The sequence below is a fragment of the Apostichopus japonicus genome, chromosome 16 (assembly GCF_037975245.1).
Source record: "Apostichopus japonicus isolate 1M-3 chromosome 16, ASM3797524v1, whole genome shotgun sequence".
Lineage (NCBI taxonomy): Eukaryota > Metazoa > Echinodermata > Holothuroidea > Aspidochirotida > Stichopodidae > Apostichopus > Apostichopus japonicus.
Window position 1 is genome coordinate 30,317,965 of NC_092576.1, and position 14,870 is coordinate 30,332,834.

The following is a 14,870-nucleotide window of genomic DNA, read 5'->3' on the forward strand; positions in this document are numbered from 1 at the left end:
TCATAGTCGTTTTCTTGCCAAGGTTAATGCGGTACGCGTACCTGGTTATTGTTCATGGGTATAGGCCAGTACACTGAATTGTAGTGTTAGAGCTACCAACGTGTGCAACCAAATTCAGAAAAGCGGTATGGCCCTTAAAAACGTTATCTTTGATGGAAAATCCTAAGGTGATTGGTTCTATCAGGCTGTTTCAATAGTATACAGGCTCTGTCATATGCAAGCTCGTCGACTTGTGTCGTCACGACTTATTAGACTAACACTAACAGCTAGGCTAGTTGTCCTACACTAAAAAGGTAGACCTAGGATAACCTAGGCTTAATTCAGTCAACGACTATTACTGTTGTAAGTGTAAGGCCTAGACAGGGTTTAAATTAATAGAACTAAGTTTGTAGTAGCATGATAGATGTAGGACAGGCATTGCAAACACAATTCAACTTAGGCCTGTGGAAATTGAACTTTGAGGTGCTGTTAATCATTATAACCGTGTCTCAGAGCTTCTCGGATTGTTTAACTTGAGCTAGGCCTAGGCCTGTGTCACAAATCCTTTCAAAAGGCTAGGCCTATCTAGTGGCTACTGGCAATAGAATAGGAGAGAAAAATGCTTGGATGTACCTGTAAACTATACTATTGATCACCAAGATTGTGTTATGACAAGGCTAACTATTCAGCCACAACTAATATATTGTAGCCTTAGTCCTGCTACATCTTCGTCCTTTATAACTGTATGGTGTTATGTAGGCATAGGGGCCATCCTCTGTGAGGGGCTAACTTTTGCTTCAAACAAAGGTACATTTGTTATTGTTGCAACAATGTACAAGTTTCCATATATCGATATCAAAAACAAAGTCACTTTTATTGCAAAGGATATTGCGATATGTATCATCAATACTGGCACCCAAGGCACAATGGATAGGATAGACTTGTTTGACGTAACTGAGAAAATTGAAGAAACTTTTTTGTTTTGATTCCTGTTAATGCAAGGGGTATGGTAGTTAAATTTCTTAGTATATGCTCTGTCTTTTCTACATGAAATCAGTTTCATTCATGACACGATGTCATCTTTAAACATTTCTTGGAACAAGTTTGTGACTCAGTTCCATAACATTTTCATAAGACAGTGTTGAACATATTTGGTCTAAGAGAGTACTGAATCATACAACAGAAGTTATGGAGAATGATATAGACAGTTTTTTTTGACACTAACTGTGGAAAAACCAAGGGCGTAGGAACCGGGGGGCGCCAGCCCCCCAGTGAAAAATATGGGGGGGCTGAAGTATCGTTCCGCCCCCCCGCTCCGCAAGTCAGAAAACCCCTTTTTCATTTCCAAATGAGAAAAAAAATCTCATTTGAAGCACCAAATTGCATCTAAGGCCAGGTGAAAATGCAAAATTCTTTACAAAATGGAGTGGGTGTTGAAGTGTGCTATATTGCACCAAATTGCATCTGAGGCCACCTGGAAATGCAAAAAAATTCCAAAGGGGAGGGGGACACTCCCTCCCCTTAGACCCCTCCCCCAGGCCGGCCATCAGTCTTCAGCCCCCCCACTCAAAAGTACCTTCCTACGCCACTGAGAAAAACAGTTACACATCAATTTGGTGGGGAATTTGATCGTTCATTATGAAATAAGATAAAAGAAACCAGAAATTATACAATGGCTTCTATCCATAAACTTTGCATGAAATGGCAGAAGTGGTAAATTAATATTTTTGGGGCCCTTTTTTTAAACTATATCGTACGCTAAATTTCATATCGATATATTTTAACGATATCGTAATATCATTGCAACACTAATGTACATGGAAGTACAGTAGCCTAAATTTTACAATTTTTTTTGACAAAACAGCTATGATACAGACTTTTGAAAATGTTTAGACAAATAAAGGTGCTGTTGACAGTTGTGGTAAGTAGTATTTGTTGACGTTACAGCGACTGAAATAAAACTTTTAAGACTGCACTGGGGTTTGCCCAAATGAGTTCATGTAGTCAGTTTGAGAGAGTGATGTCCAGTTTGATTACTGACCCTATCCCCACCCCCCCCCCTCCAATCCCTCCAATCCTCACTCGTCTCAATGTTCTCACTGATCTAATTATCAGTTATGGTTAAAAACCACAAGATCTGAAGACTCAATTTCTTCTTGCCATCCTAGCATACTGTATCACTGTTATGATTTAATTTGGGGAACACAGGTGAACCCTTCCTCCCCCCCTCCACATCACCCACCCACATCCCCTTTGGCTGTCTTGATTAATGAGTAGTGATTATGACAACCAAATGAGAAGATATATAAGAGAACATCACTGCAAGAAACTTCTCAAGAAAATTGAAAAAGAAATGAGAAGTTATCAAACTGTTTGCTAACTTTGTTTTTTTTTTGTTGTTGCTTTTCAGCCCCCAAGTATTGAAGACTTCACGATTCTGAAACCAATAAGTCGAGGGGCGTTCGGGTATGTTTGGATCACTCTGTGACTAGTGTGAAAGCTAACTTTACGTGTGTACTGAGTGTTTGTTACATTTAAATGATTAGAAACATCAGTACTAACAAGATCTACAATAAAATTCTCTTTCTCCAACGTTTCCCAATATTCCATCTTATTAGGTCAATGAAAAGGGCTTTTTTTTATTGTGTCTTTTTTTGGAGGGATAAAAAGTAGGCCGTGAATTTAGAGATCTTTAAGAACATGGAATAGGTTCCAAATGCAAGAATTATGCAAAAGAAGAAAAATTGGGGAATACATTTGGTAACAATGATTTTTACAGTCAAAACATTACAGTCACAGTGGTCCTACAGCTTCCCATACAAAACCAAAACCACAAATTAAGCGTTCCAGACAGTCTGACTTCAAGAACCGCTTGTCACAGAGGGGCCCTTCCACTAAATATAACTTGATATAACCCATGGTATGTTAAGAAATGACGAGTTAAGAAGCTATAAAACCACTGCACATTTCAGTTCAATGCTGAACTATTCCCTATTTATTAGGCCATTCATCGTTCTTGAACAATACTACATGAAAACCCAAACAGGACAATTTGAAGGGTACATGCAACATAAGTCGAAGAATGCTGCCCCCTTTAACCGATCATTGACAGCCGTAAACTGAAGATAGCAGCAGCATCTACCAGTCTGTGACCTGGTTTCAATGGTGCTACAGACATCCCTTGGAGATCTGTTGTAGACTAACTGCTTTGAACCAATGGCGTAGGAAGGTACTTTTGAGTGGGGGGGGGCTGAAGACTTATGGCCGGCCTGGGGGAGGGAGGTGGGGGTGTCCCCCTACCCTTTGGAATTTTTTGCATTTCCAGGTGGCCTCAGATGCAATTTGGTGCAATATAGCACACTTCAACTCCCACTCCATTTTGTAAAGAATTTTGCATTTTCACCTGGCCTTAAATGCAATTTGGTGCTCCAAATGAGATTTTTTTCTCATTTGGAAATGAAAAAGGGGTTTTCTGACTTGTGGAGCGGGGGGCGGAATGATACTTCCGCCCCCCCCCATATTTTTCACGGGGGGGGGCTGGCGCCCCTAGCCCCCCCGGTTCCTACGCCCTTGCTTTGAACCTCTAACATGCTCTTACTTTCTCTTTCATTCTGTAGGAAGGTCTTTCTTGGCAGGAAAAATGGCAAAGAACAGCTGTTTGCTATTAAAGTTATGCAGAAGTCAGAGATGGTCAACAAGAACATGGCCTCCCAGATACAAGTAGAGAGAGATGCTCTAGCCATGGCCAAGAGTCCCTTTGTGGTTCATCTGTTTTATTCCATCCAATCAACTCATTTTGTTTACTTAGTAAGTAATCGATAACAAATATTTCCCAGCTTAAAGTCAGCAGGGACTGTTTGCACTAGTACAGGTCTAGTCGGTGTCATGTGAGTATGTAACTTTGGAAGGATAGGATAGAGCATTCGCTCTCCCCCCACCCCTAGGCTTAAATTTCTAACTAGAAATGCACAAATGTTTTTAAAAGTAAGTGCACACTGGAAAAGTTACTGGGAATGAAAAATGTTTTGGTTTGGGAAATGTATTGTGACTCTGACTTCCTGCACTCCCTGCAAAGAATGGATATATAGAAATGCCCACCTACTGTACCTAGGGATATATAGAGATTTCCACCTACAAAGTGATGGATAGATAAGTTTGTTCAATGCAAGGATTGTAAGTTTAATGCTCAGATTTTTGTAGTAATAATATATCGATGAGAGAAATGACATAAGAAACCTACCACAGACCCCAACATTTACACATTATTATAATGGTTGTGATGTCACAGATTCACATTGTCCAGACAGTCCAAATTATTACTAGAGGGCTCTTTCACTTGGTACTGTTGCCAAACCCCCCAGAAAAGCTTTTACAGTGTGACCCATATTTGGAACCCTTTGCTAACTTTAAATGTTGTGTCCCTATACTTGTAGTATCGCCATCTATAACAGAGCTTTAAGTGAAGTGTGAATTCACAATAACATGAAGAGAATTATTGGTACTCAAAACCATTGAGCCAAACACTCACTCCCCCCTCCATTACTGACTCCATATATGTCAGTCAACTTTTGGCATAGAGAACGGATCTAAAAGGTACAAGTATTTAAACAATGTGAGGAGTTTGGAATGACCATAATCTGCTTGGGAGTGTTTTTTAAATCTCTTGAGGCTGTCATATATATTTGCATTTTCAGTTTGAAGAAAATATTGTGACTTCTCTTTTCAAGCCTTTTCTGTTTCATCGTCCCTTTAAATGATCTTTCTTTAAAGCCCATTTCTGATTTGATTATCCCCTCAGATTATCTGTTTCCGAATCCCTTCCCTGATGTGATTATACCTTCAGATTATCTGTTTCCTAAGCCCTTCCTTGATTTGATTATCCCTTCAGATTATCTGTTTCCTAAGCCCTTTCCTGATTTGATTATCCCTTCAGATTATCTGTTTCCTAAGCCCTTTCCTGATTTGATTATCCCTTCAGATTATGGAGTACATGGTGGGAGGTGACTTGAAGTCTCTGTTACACTTGTTTGGTTTTCTGGACAATGACGTTGCATTGATCTACACAGCGGAAGTGGTGCTAGCGCTGGAGTACCTCCATGACAGAGGCATCATACACAGGTATGTACTAGAGTACCTCTATGACAGAGGCATCATACACAGGTATGTACTGGAGTACCTCCATGACAGAGGCATCATACACAGGTTTGTACTAGAGTACCTCCATGACAGAGGCATCATACACAGGTTTGTACTAGAGTACCTCCATGATAGAGGCATCATACACAGGTATGTACTGGAGTTCCTCCATGACAGAGGCATCATACACAGGTATGTACTGGAGTTCCTCCATGACAGAGGCATCATACACAGGTTTGTACTAGAGTACCTCCATGACAGAGGCATCATGCACAGGTATGTACTGGAGTACCTCCATGACAGAGGCATCATACACAGGTTTGTACTAGAGTACCTCCATGACAGAGGCATCATACACAGGTATGTACTGGAGTTCCTCCATGACAGAGGCATCATACACAGGTTTGTACTAGAGTACCTCCATGACAGAGGCATCATACACAAGTATGTACTGGAGTACCTCCATGACAGAGGCATCATACACAGGTATGTACTAGAGTACCTCTATGATAGAGGCATCATACATGGTTACATCCTTGACTGTAGTCGGCCACTGTGGAGGTACTGTTCATGGTGCTGTTAGTACCTCCATGACTGAGGCATCATACACAGCATGTGTATAGTATGTGTATTTTATGTGCATGCATATATGTTATGTAATAATCTACATTATGATTATTATTGTTTTTGTTTGGAGCAGAGATCTTAAACCTGACAATATGCTGGTTGGGAAGGATGGCCATCTGAAACTGACAGACTTTGGGTTGTCCAAGGTGGATTTAGATCATGGTAAGAAATCCAATTCTTTTTATTTTGTTTTTCACAGAATTGTTTTGAAGCAAAATAGGAAATAATTTAGTGGTGTAATCGTTATTGGCAGAAAGTAATATAGATTATATTAAAGGATTAATGCTGTAAATTGGACTGGCCACACAGGTGGGGTGGGGAGCCCGGTAAAATTATACAGCCCATTTTCACAGTAGTTAATAGAATACATTGCTAATTTTAGAATGATATTACAGTGACTGAGCTTTGTATGGTTTGGTTTAATGTCTGTTCAATTCTATGAAACATGAAACAAAATACGTTATGAAAGCAGCAGCAACAGCACATGGATGTTGTTTTCAATGTTTAGAGTTTGCATTGTCCAAAAATTTGAATAGATTTTGTTTTATGTAGAGCTGCAACTGCAGTGAGGATGGATGAGGGGTTTTTTACCTCCCTCTATTTGAGAAGGCGGTCAGATGCAAAGGTGCACACTCATCCGTCCGATGGTGGGGAAGTTAAATGACAGTTCCAGGGAACAGCAGTGGTGGAACAGTGACAACCCTCCAAGTCTCGTCTTGTAATTCTTGTAATTATCTGAACACTGGCCATTCTTGTACTCTCGTAATTTATCGACATTCGTCAAGACCAGAACGCTGACCACAAGCAGGTGTTCGTCCACGAATCATCACGTGTAAAGGGTTTCAATGAGCTTCTGTGGGCTTCCTAACCCTTGGGATTAACTATGTGCAGTGGCGGACTGGCCACACAGGCATTTGGGCAATGCCCGGTGGCCCGATGGGCCGGTGGGGTGGGGAGCCCGGTAAAATTATACAGCCCATTTTCACAGTAGTTAATAGAATACAGACGGGCTGTGTAGAAATATATATTATAACTGTGGGAATCAGTCATGTAAAGACTGTCCTCTCTGCTGCTACAAGGTGCTCCTCAAGTTGAACCTTTTCACCGATGCTCACAAGAGCATTGAGCTTGCTTACAAGCTGCTGGTTACGCTACCTGTGTCACAAGTGGCATGTGAATGTTCTTTCTCTGCCTTGAAGAGACTCAAAAACCGTTTGAAGAAGTACAATAACACAAGAACATATTGAGGCGTTCATGTTGATGTCTGTGGAAAAAAGGATCTTGGCCAAACTTGACACTAAAAATATCATTGATGGTGTGGCTGCCAGAAGCAGCGAACTGCGTAGGCTCCTAATCTTGTAGACATGACATGTGCTCATGTTATTGAAGATATATATTTAAGTGGATTTTGATGAGGTTTTTTCAAGCATGTTGTCACAAAATGCTTGAAAAACTAATTAAAATCCAGTCTAAACCATATATTTTTGCCTATTTTGGTTTACATTTTTTAACTTTCCTCAGTTTAATCAAGTGTTGCTTCTGGAAATTATATTTGGGTCTTTTTTAAAGGAATATTGTAACCTACAAAATTGAGAAATATAGCACCATTTTGCATCTAAGCATTCCTTAACTTCAAAAAATTCTCAATGGGGAGGGGGATACCCCCTCTACTAGGACAGCTATCACTATTAAGTAACAAATCAATGAATAATGGGCCGGTCTAGGTGAAAATGCCCGGGCCGGTTGTAAGACCCAGTCCGCCCCTGACTATGTACACCTTAATGATCAAACACCAACCATCTGTCTAGACCTTGTATGACCTGTAACAACACGATCATTTTAAATTTCAAGACGAACCACATATTATAATATGTTAAGTTACTACTTTAGTCTACCAGTTGAGCAGGGATGTCACTGCCTGTGGTACAAGTTTCTCATTCTCTCTCTTTCTCTCCCCATCTGTCTCCCCCTCTAGAGCTTGGACCGGGCGACCTGAAACAGACACCGATTGTGAGGCGGTCAACGAACAATGTCCAGATTTACTCCCGTACACCTGGACAAGTGCTGTCCTTGACATCAAAGTTGTTTGTGAGTTTATTGAAGACTATGCTGTTATCATTACAAGAAACTCAGTCATGTAGAAGGAACTCCTGTTACATAAACTTCTCTAAAGGGATTACAGATAGTGGCTGAGATATGTGTAGTATTTGTACAGTACAGAAAATACCCATTAGACAGTAGATTGGTCAGCAACCTGTAACAGAGATCGTAAATAGTAATATCTAGTAATACATATTCTACATAGTGTTATAGTCTACATACAGTAGTCTGCATAGTATTATCTAGTAATACATAGTCTACATAGTGATATAGTCTACATAGTCCACATAGTAATATCTAGTAATATATAGTCTACAAAATGATATAGTCTACATAGTCCACATAGTAATATCTAGTAATACATAGTCTACAAAATGATATAGTCTACATAGTCCACATAGTAATATCTAGTAATACATAGTCAACATAGTGATATAGTCTACATAGTTATATTTAGTAATACATAGTCTACATAGTGATATAGTCTACATAGTAATATCTAGTAATACATAGTCTACATAGTGATATAGTCTACATAGTCCACATAGTAATATCTAGTAATATATAGTCTACAAAATGATATAGTCTACATAGTCCACATAGTAATATCTAGTAATACATAGTCTACAAAATGATATAGTCTACATAGTCCACATAGTAATATCTAGTAATACATAGTCAACATAGTGATATAGTCTACATAGTTATATTTAGTAATACATAGTCTACATAGTGATATAGTCTACATAGTAATATCTAGTAATACATAGTCTACATAGTGATATAGTCTACATATTCTACACAGTAATATCTAGTATTACATATTCTATATCATGATATAGTCTACATAGTAGTATCTAGTAATACATAGTCTACATAGTGATATAGTCTACATAGTAATATCAAGTACAGTAATACATAGTCTGCATAGTAATATCAAGTAATGCATAGTCTACATAGTGATATCTAGTAATACATAGTCTACATAGTCTACATTCTATCGGTTTCATGTTTGTGTCATCCAAGATTCGTCAGCCGTTCTATTAAAATCGGAATTCGTTTTGTGGAATTTTTTAGGCCTACACCAAAATCAACTTCATGACGCGAGTTCAGCCTTGAATGAATATACGCAAAACAGTTTAGTGTATAGTCAAGGCTTCATAATTGACGCACCCCCGTAATTGACGCACCTTCAATAATTACTAGCAACGATACAGCAGGCCACCTAAACTTTTGCAGTCAAGCAGAATTACATATTTCATGAGTTTGAATCCATTTCAGCTATTTGATGATCAAATTGTGGAATTTTTAAGCTTTTAACACCCTTCCCCCCGGTTTTGTACATTTTTTGGGCATTTGGAAATCTTTCACCCGAAAAATAAACCAACATTTCCTCAATATCATGGACAACCCTACTCTCTGGGACCTGATCTGTCTAAGCTTAGAGGCTCAAAGCATAGCAAACAGCATCTAAAGTCAATGGATGTATACTAAAACCTTCACTACAGTTAGCGTATCGACGAATGTGTCAATTTAGGGGTATGCAAGAACTTGACACGGCAGACATTTTGTGGTCAAGTTCTGCTCAATTGTACGTTGCATATACACAGAACAATAAATATATTGAGATCATTACATTTCTGAGGAACCACACATACTGTGAAAAACACATACAGTTGAGTGATTTTTCCTTGATAGAATTCGTTGATCAAATCCTTAAGTGCATCAATTATGAGCCCACCATGCTACAGTATGATGTATTTCCGTCACTGCACTGTAATACAAATAGGCCTATATCGCATGTGTGATGTACCCCTGTACAAAACTTTCACTGTGCGATGTTATCAATTAATGCCTTCACAGAAATCTTCGATCAAAGTAGATCATACAATACTAGTGTGCTCATTATGTCGAAACCAATTCCAAACACATCTACATATATTTACAAAAAGCTGCGGGTAAGTTTGAACGGGTATATCTTCGTTGCAACGAATGGATGCAGACATTTTGATAACCTCGAAGTGAAGGTTTCTATTGTTATGACGTAACTTTTCCGAACAATCATGAGCGACTATTTATACACAATTGAGAACCTGTTTGGGAAAAAAAAATTTGTGCCCTGGCCGACTAATGGTTTTGCACCCTTCCAGACATCAACCCCTTTAATACCTTCAGTAACTTGGAATTGTAACAATTGTCATTAAATGTGGAGAACGGGTCATTGGATTCAGGTCTACGTTTCATATCGTATTCACTTTATTGTCACTTTCAGAACACCCCCGCAGCGCCCTCTCACAATCCCATAGAAGTAGAAGACCGTACCGTGGAACCGTTCACACCCCTGACTGCTCTCGACAGAGAACTTCACCGGAAATATCAAACCTACGATCTAGCCGATGTAACAGATAATCTTGAAGAAGCAATCTCGCCAGACTTGACCTCCTCGAAGAGGTCGAATTTGATGCAGGTCACCTTTGCCAACCAGAGTCGAATCAGCGTCGGGTCCACGGGGAGCGACAGGACCCTGTGTAACACGCCTTTCTTCACCCCTTCCATCAGCCTCGACTCTCTACGTAAAAAGAACACTGACGAGCGGGACAGCTCCTTCATCAAGGAGACCCCGAACCTCAGCATGAAGGGAACTCGTGTCATGAGTAAGATACCCCAGCCGAGATTCAGCAGCGTGCAAGACGATAGCCCTAACACCACTCTGGGTATGCAACAGTCGGCCGGGTCGGATGCAACAGTCTTCGGTTCCACTAATCTATCATACACAGAGAGGGAAGAGGCAGGGTACGGCGAGACCGCTAAAGAGAGCGAGTCCGGTAAAGAGAGCGAGACCGCCATCAGTCTCGCTGCTGCTGGGCCTGACGTAAACGAAGACATTCTCGGCGGTGCTTTAAAATTTAAGAAGCCAGCCGAGGGTACACTGGGCAGGGCTCGTATACAGTCCGAGATCGGTAGTACCCCCGGTACCAGAGGAGTGCCACGGAAGAGGACTCTCTCAAAACTAGGATCTCCACCTTTTCAGTCGGCCTTTAAGGTGGTGCTTCAAGACAACCAGCCTCAGTCGTCCGGGCTGACGTCCGAATTCCACATCCTGAAACTGGATCGGATAGCGAAATTCTCCCCGGAGGCTGTCGGTGCTACGACCAAAACAGACATCGAGGAAGAAGGCGACGAGGAAGATGGAGAAGAGGTAATGGATGAAAAGGAGGTTATGGATGAGGAGGAGAAACTGAGCTCCGATGTATCACCCCTCCTTGTCGACCCCATGAAGACCCCAAAGACATCTCAGCGGGTGGGAAGTAACGACGGGGATCAGACACGGGAATCGATAGGCGAAGACCTTGAGATGTCCACTCCTGACACAACCAGTCGACTACCACTCGACCACGATGAGAGTTATGACGGGATGACCAGTCTGGTGTCTCCAGAAGAGAGAAAGTCTACGACTGCTTCCCCTCTAACGGTGAGTGTTAACGTAAACAAGTTTGCTAAGCTTGGGGACCTGAGACAGGGAACCTTGGAAACCTTGCATCTATGATAAAGTTGTCATTTCGTTGAAAAAAATTTGGGACACGGCAACATGTCAGTTCAAAGGGTGGATCAGGGATTTTGTAAAGGAGGAGTGCTGTCACTGAGGTCATTTAAAAGCTGACACCTAAAAGTCTCTAACAGAAAAGTTTTGCTTACAACCACTGTGAATGTTTGTGCGAGGTAGAAAAGGGGGAGTGGTGTAATTCGACCTAACCACTCCCAACATATACTCCCTTTTTGGATCCACGCCCTGACTGAGAAATCCACTGCAAACGATCTTTGCCTTAAGCTGTCACCACCTAACTTATTTCTAATATGAAGGAAACTTGGAAAAGACCCTTTTTTATTTTCTGTCATGATGTTGTGAGGACATCTTAATAATAGTTTGCATAATAGCAGATACATGTACACATAGATAGGAAATATAACATGTGTGTGTGCACATTGATGGGAAGGAAAATAGCTGGAGTATGATACGTGCACACCAATAACTGACCATAGAGTGTTAAAAATAACATAGAGTGCATACTACTTAGGTGACCTGCTTCCACCTGAGGAGGCCATGTTGCTGGCAACAACAGTGTGGAAGTGGATATCTGTAATGTTAGTTCATGTATGTAGTATCAGCATATAAATGAGATAGTGAAGGTGTTCAACGGGGAGAAAATGATGCGTTAGCAAACCTGTACAGATGCATGTAAAATATCATTATCCTTGTTGAGAGTTAAAGGTAAGGAACTGATATATGTCTATATTGTGGTAGATTGTTGGAAAGTAATGGGCCTACACCATGTTAGGCTAATTCTGATTGTTTATGACTAATACAGTGCAACATACAACCCACAGTTCACTAGTACAGTGCAACATACACACACAGTTTACAAGTACAGTGCAACATACACACACAGTTCACTAGTACAGTGTAACATACACCCACAGTTCACTAGTACAGTGCAACATACACCCACAGTTCACTAGTACAGTGCAACATACTCACACAGTTTACAAGTACAGTGCAACATACACACACAGTTTACAAGTACAGTGCAACATACACACACAGTTCACAAGTACAGTGCAACATACACCCACAGTTCACTAGTACACTGCAACATACACCCACAGTTCACTAGTGCAGTGCAACATACACCCACAGTTCACTAGTACACTGCAACATACACCCACAGTTCACTAGTACAGTGCAACATACTCACACAGTTCACTAGTACAGTGCAACATACTAACACGGTTCACAACTACAGTGCAACATACACCCACAGTTCACTAGTACAGTGCAACATACTCACACAGTTCACTAGTACAGTGTAACATACACCCACAGTTCACATGTGCAGTGCAACATACACCCACAGTTCACTAGTACAGTGCAACATACTCACACAGTTCACTAGTACAGTGCAACATACTCACACAGTTCACAACTACAGTGCAACATGCACCCACAGTTCACAAGTACAGTGCAACATTCTCACACAGTTCACTAGTACAGTGCAACATACGCACACAGTTCACTAGTACAGTGCAACATACACCCACAGTTCACTTGTACAGTGCAACATACACAGTTCACTAGTACAGTGCAACATACTCACACAGTTCACTAGTACAGTGCAACATTCTCACACAGTTCACTAGTACAGTGCAACATACGCACACAGTTCACAACTACAGTGCAACATACACCCACAGTTCACTAGTACAGTGCAACATACACCCACAGTTCACTTGTACAGTGCAACATACACAGTTCACTAGTACAGTGCAACATACTCACACAGTTCACTAGTACAGTGTAACATACACCCACAGTTCACTAGTGCAGTGCAACATACACACATAGTTCACTAGTACAGTGTAACATACACAAACAATTCACTAGTATACAAATAATGAATGGTTATGAGTGCAATAGTGCAAATATTTCATGAGTTGAAAGATGGAATGTTCCATTCAACGAGGTGCAGCCGAGTTGAATGGAACAAATTACATCTTTCAACGAATGAAATATTTGCACTATTGCACGAATGGAAACCATTCATTATTTGTTTTATACAACACCTTCAAATTTGGATATAATTGGATGTAAAATGCACTCATGCAACAGATTGTTTTGAACAGACAGGTTTCTCTGCTCTCTTACCATTGTAAAAAGTGCTATCAAAAAAGTATAATGCATGGTTCTATCATCATAGCGTGCAATAGAGCGGATTTTGCATCAAATGGCCAGAATATACTTAGGTGTTGTATAATACAGTGCAACATACACCCACAGTTTACCAGTACAGTGCAACATACACAAACAGTTCACTAGTACAATGCAACATACTCACAGTTCACTAACTACAGTGCAACAAACACCCACATAGTTCACTAACTGTGCAAGGGTGTCAATATGTTACTTAAAAATGGCCCGGCAAACTTATGTTTTGCGCATCCTATAATATTCATAGTCACAATTCATTGTTATTGGTATTTTATGTATTAATTTTTTGGCAAATATGGTTGCCAATTCAAAACTTGCAGACATTTTCCTCAATTCGGTTGTCTGGTTTAGCATCAAATCACAACACACTACCATGCAGTATACTTGTAATACAAATACAGAAGCACAAACTTGTATAAACAGCGGCTGATTTACAACTTTTAAGACTTCACTGGGGTTTGCCCAAATGAGTTCATGTAGTTACAGTTTGAGAGAGCAGTTAAATTAAAATTAAAATTCCCCTTGGTGTTGAATGCAAGTCTCTAAGCATGAGTAATACCAGAACTTAATCTTACCACTAGTATCTATAGAAATTTGCCAGAATACCTGCATACCAGAATACAGTAAAAATCTATGTCAAGGTCCAACACAAGCACAGGCTTGTATATCTAGATAATCACAAGATTGAGTACCTGTACACTCACAAGAACAATTAAAATTCCCCCTTGGTGTGGTAAAAGAGCATGCTTTCAGTTTTCTACATTTTAAAGGAACTAACTAACAGAGCCACTAGGAGTCTGCTACCAGTAAATGAGCCAAGCCTCAAACCATCAAGTACATCCAATGCTGTGACTCAGCACTCCATGGAGATGACACAGGTTTGCCCTGGTTTTTCCCAAAGTTGAAATTATGTTTTGTGCACTATTACCTTTTGAGTGTGTATTACCTTTTAAGTGCTATTTCACACAATTGGCAATATCTGCTCAAGGATAGCGCCATCTCTTTGCCACTGATTCGGAAACAGCTTGTCCGGGTCACAAACTTATTGCATGGATGCTTATCAATAGGTTATTTAGTTTGGTGACGAGGATCATGACCCACTTCTTCAGAATTTATGTTAAATAGTAGTTTGTTATTGGCTGTTTTAGTTTGTTATTGACTATTTTACGGAATTTGTTATTGACTGTTTAAAAAAAAAATTACTTTGTTGTATTGACTGTTTTAAAGATATCTGTTAGCTTGTTATTGATTATTTTACAAGAAT

At 40.1% G+C, this 14,870-nt stretch overlaps 1 protein-coding gene across 2 annotated transcripts in view; it reads left to right on the forward strand.

Annotated features, from left to right (window-relative positions):
- Positions 1 to 14,870, forward strand: part of LOC139981918 (serine/threonine-protein kinase greatwall-like) — a 61,770-nt gene continuing 46,900 nt past the window's right edge. Inside the window, exons 1-7 of one of the 2 annotated variants that reach the window (XM_071994338.1) lie at positions 1 to 125; positions 2,390 to 2,445; positions 3,597 to 3,786; positions 4,958 to 5,097; positions 5,816 to 5,904; positions 7,718 to 7,830; positions 10,115 to 11,314. In XM_071994338.1, the coding sequence (XP_071850439.1) occupies positions 3,652 to 3,786; positions 4,958 to 5,097; positions 5,816 to 5,904; positions 7,718 to 7,830; positions 10,115 to 11,314 (1,677 nt within the window). In that variant the 5' untranslated portion in view covers positions 1 to 125; positions 2,390 to 2,445; positions 3,597 to 3,651. Of the gene's footprint in view, positions 168 to 2,389; positions 2,446 to 3,596; positions 3,787 to 4,957; positions 5,098 to 5,815; positions 5,905 to 7,717; positions 7,831 to 10,114; positions 11,315 to 14,870 lie in introns of both variants that reach the window. The other variant, XM_071994337.1, reaches the window with a different exon arrangement.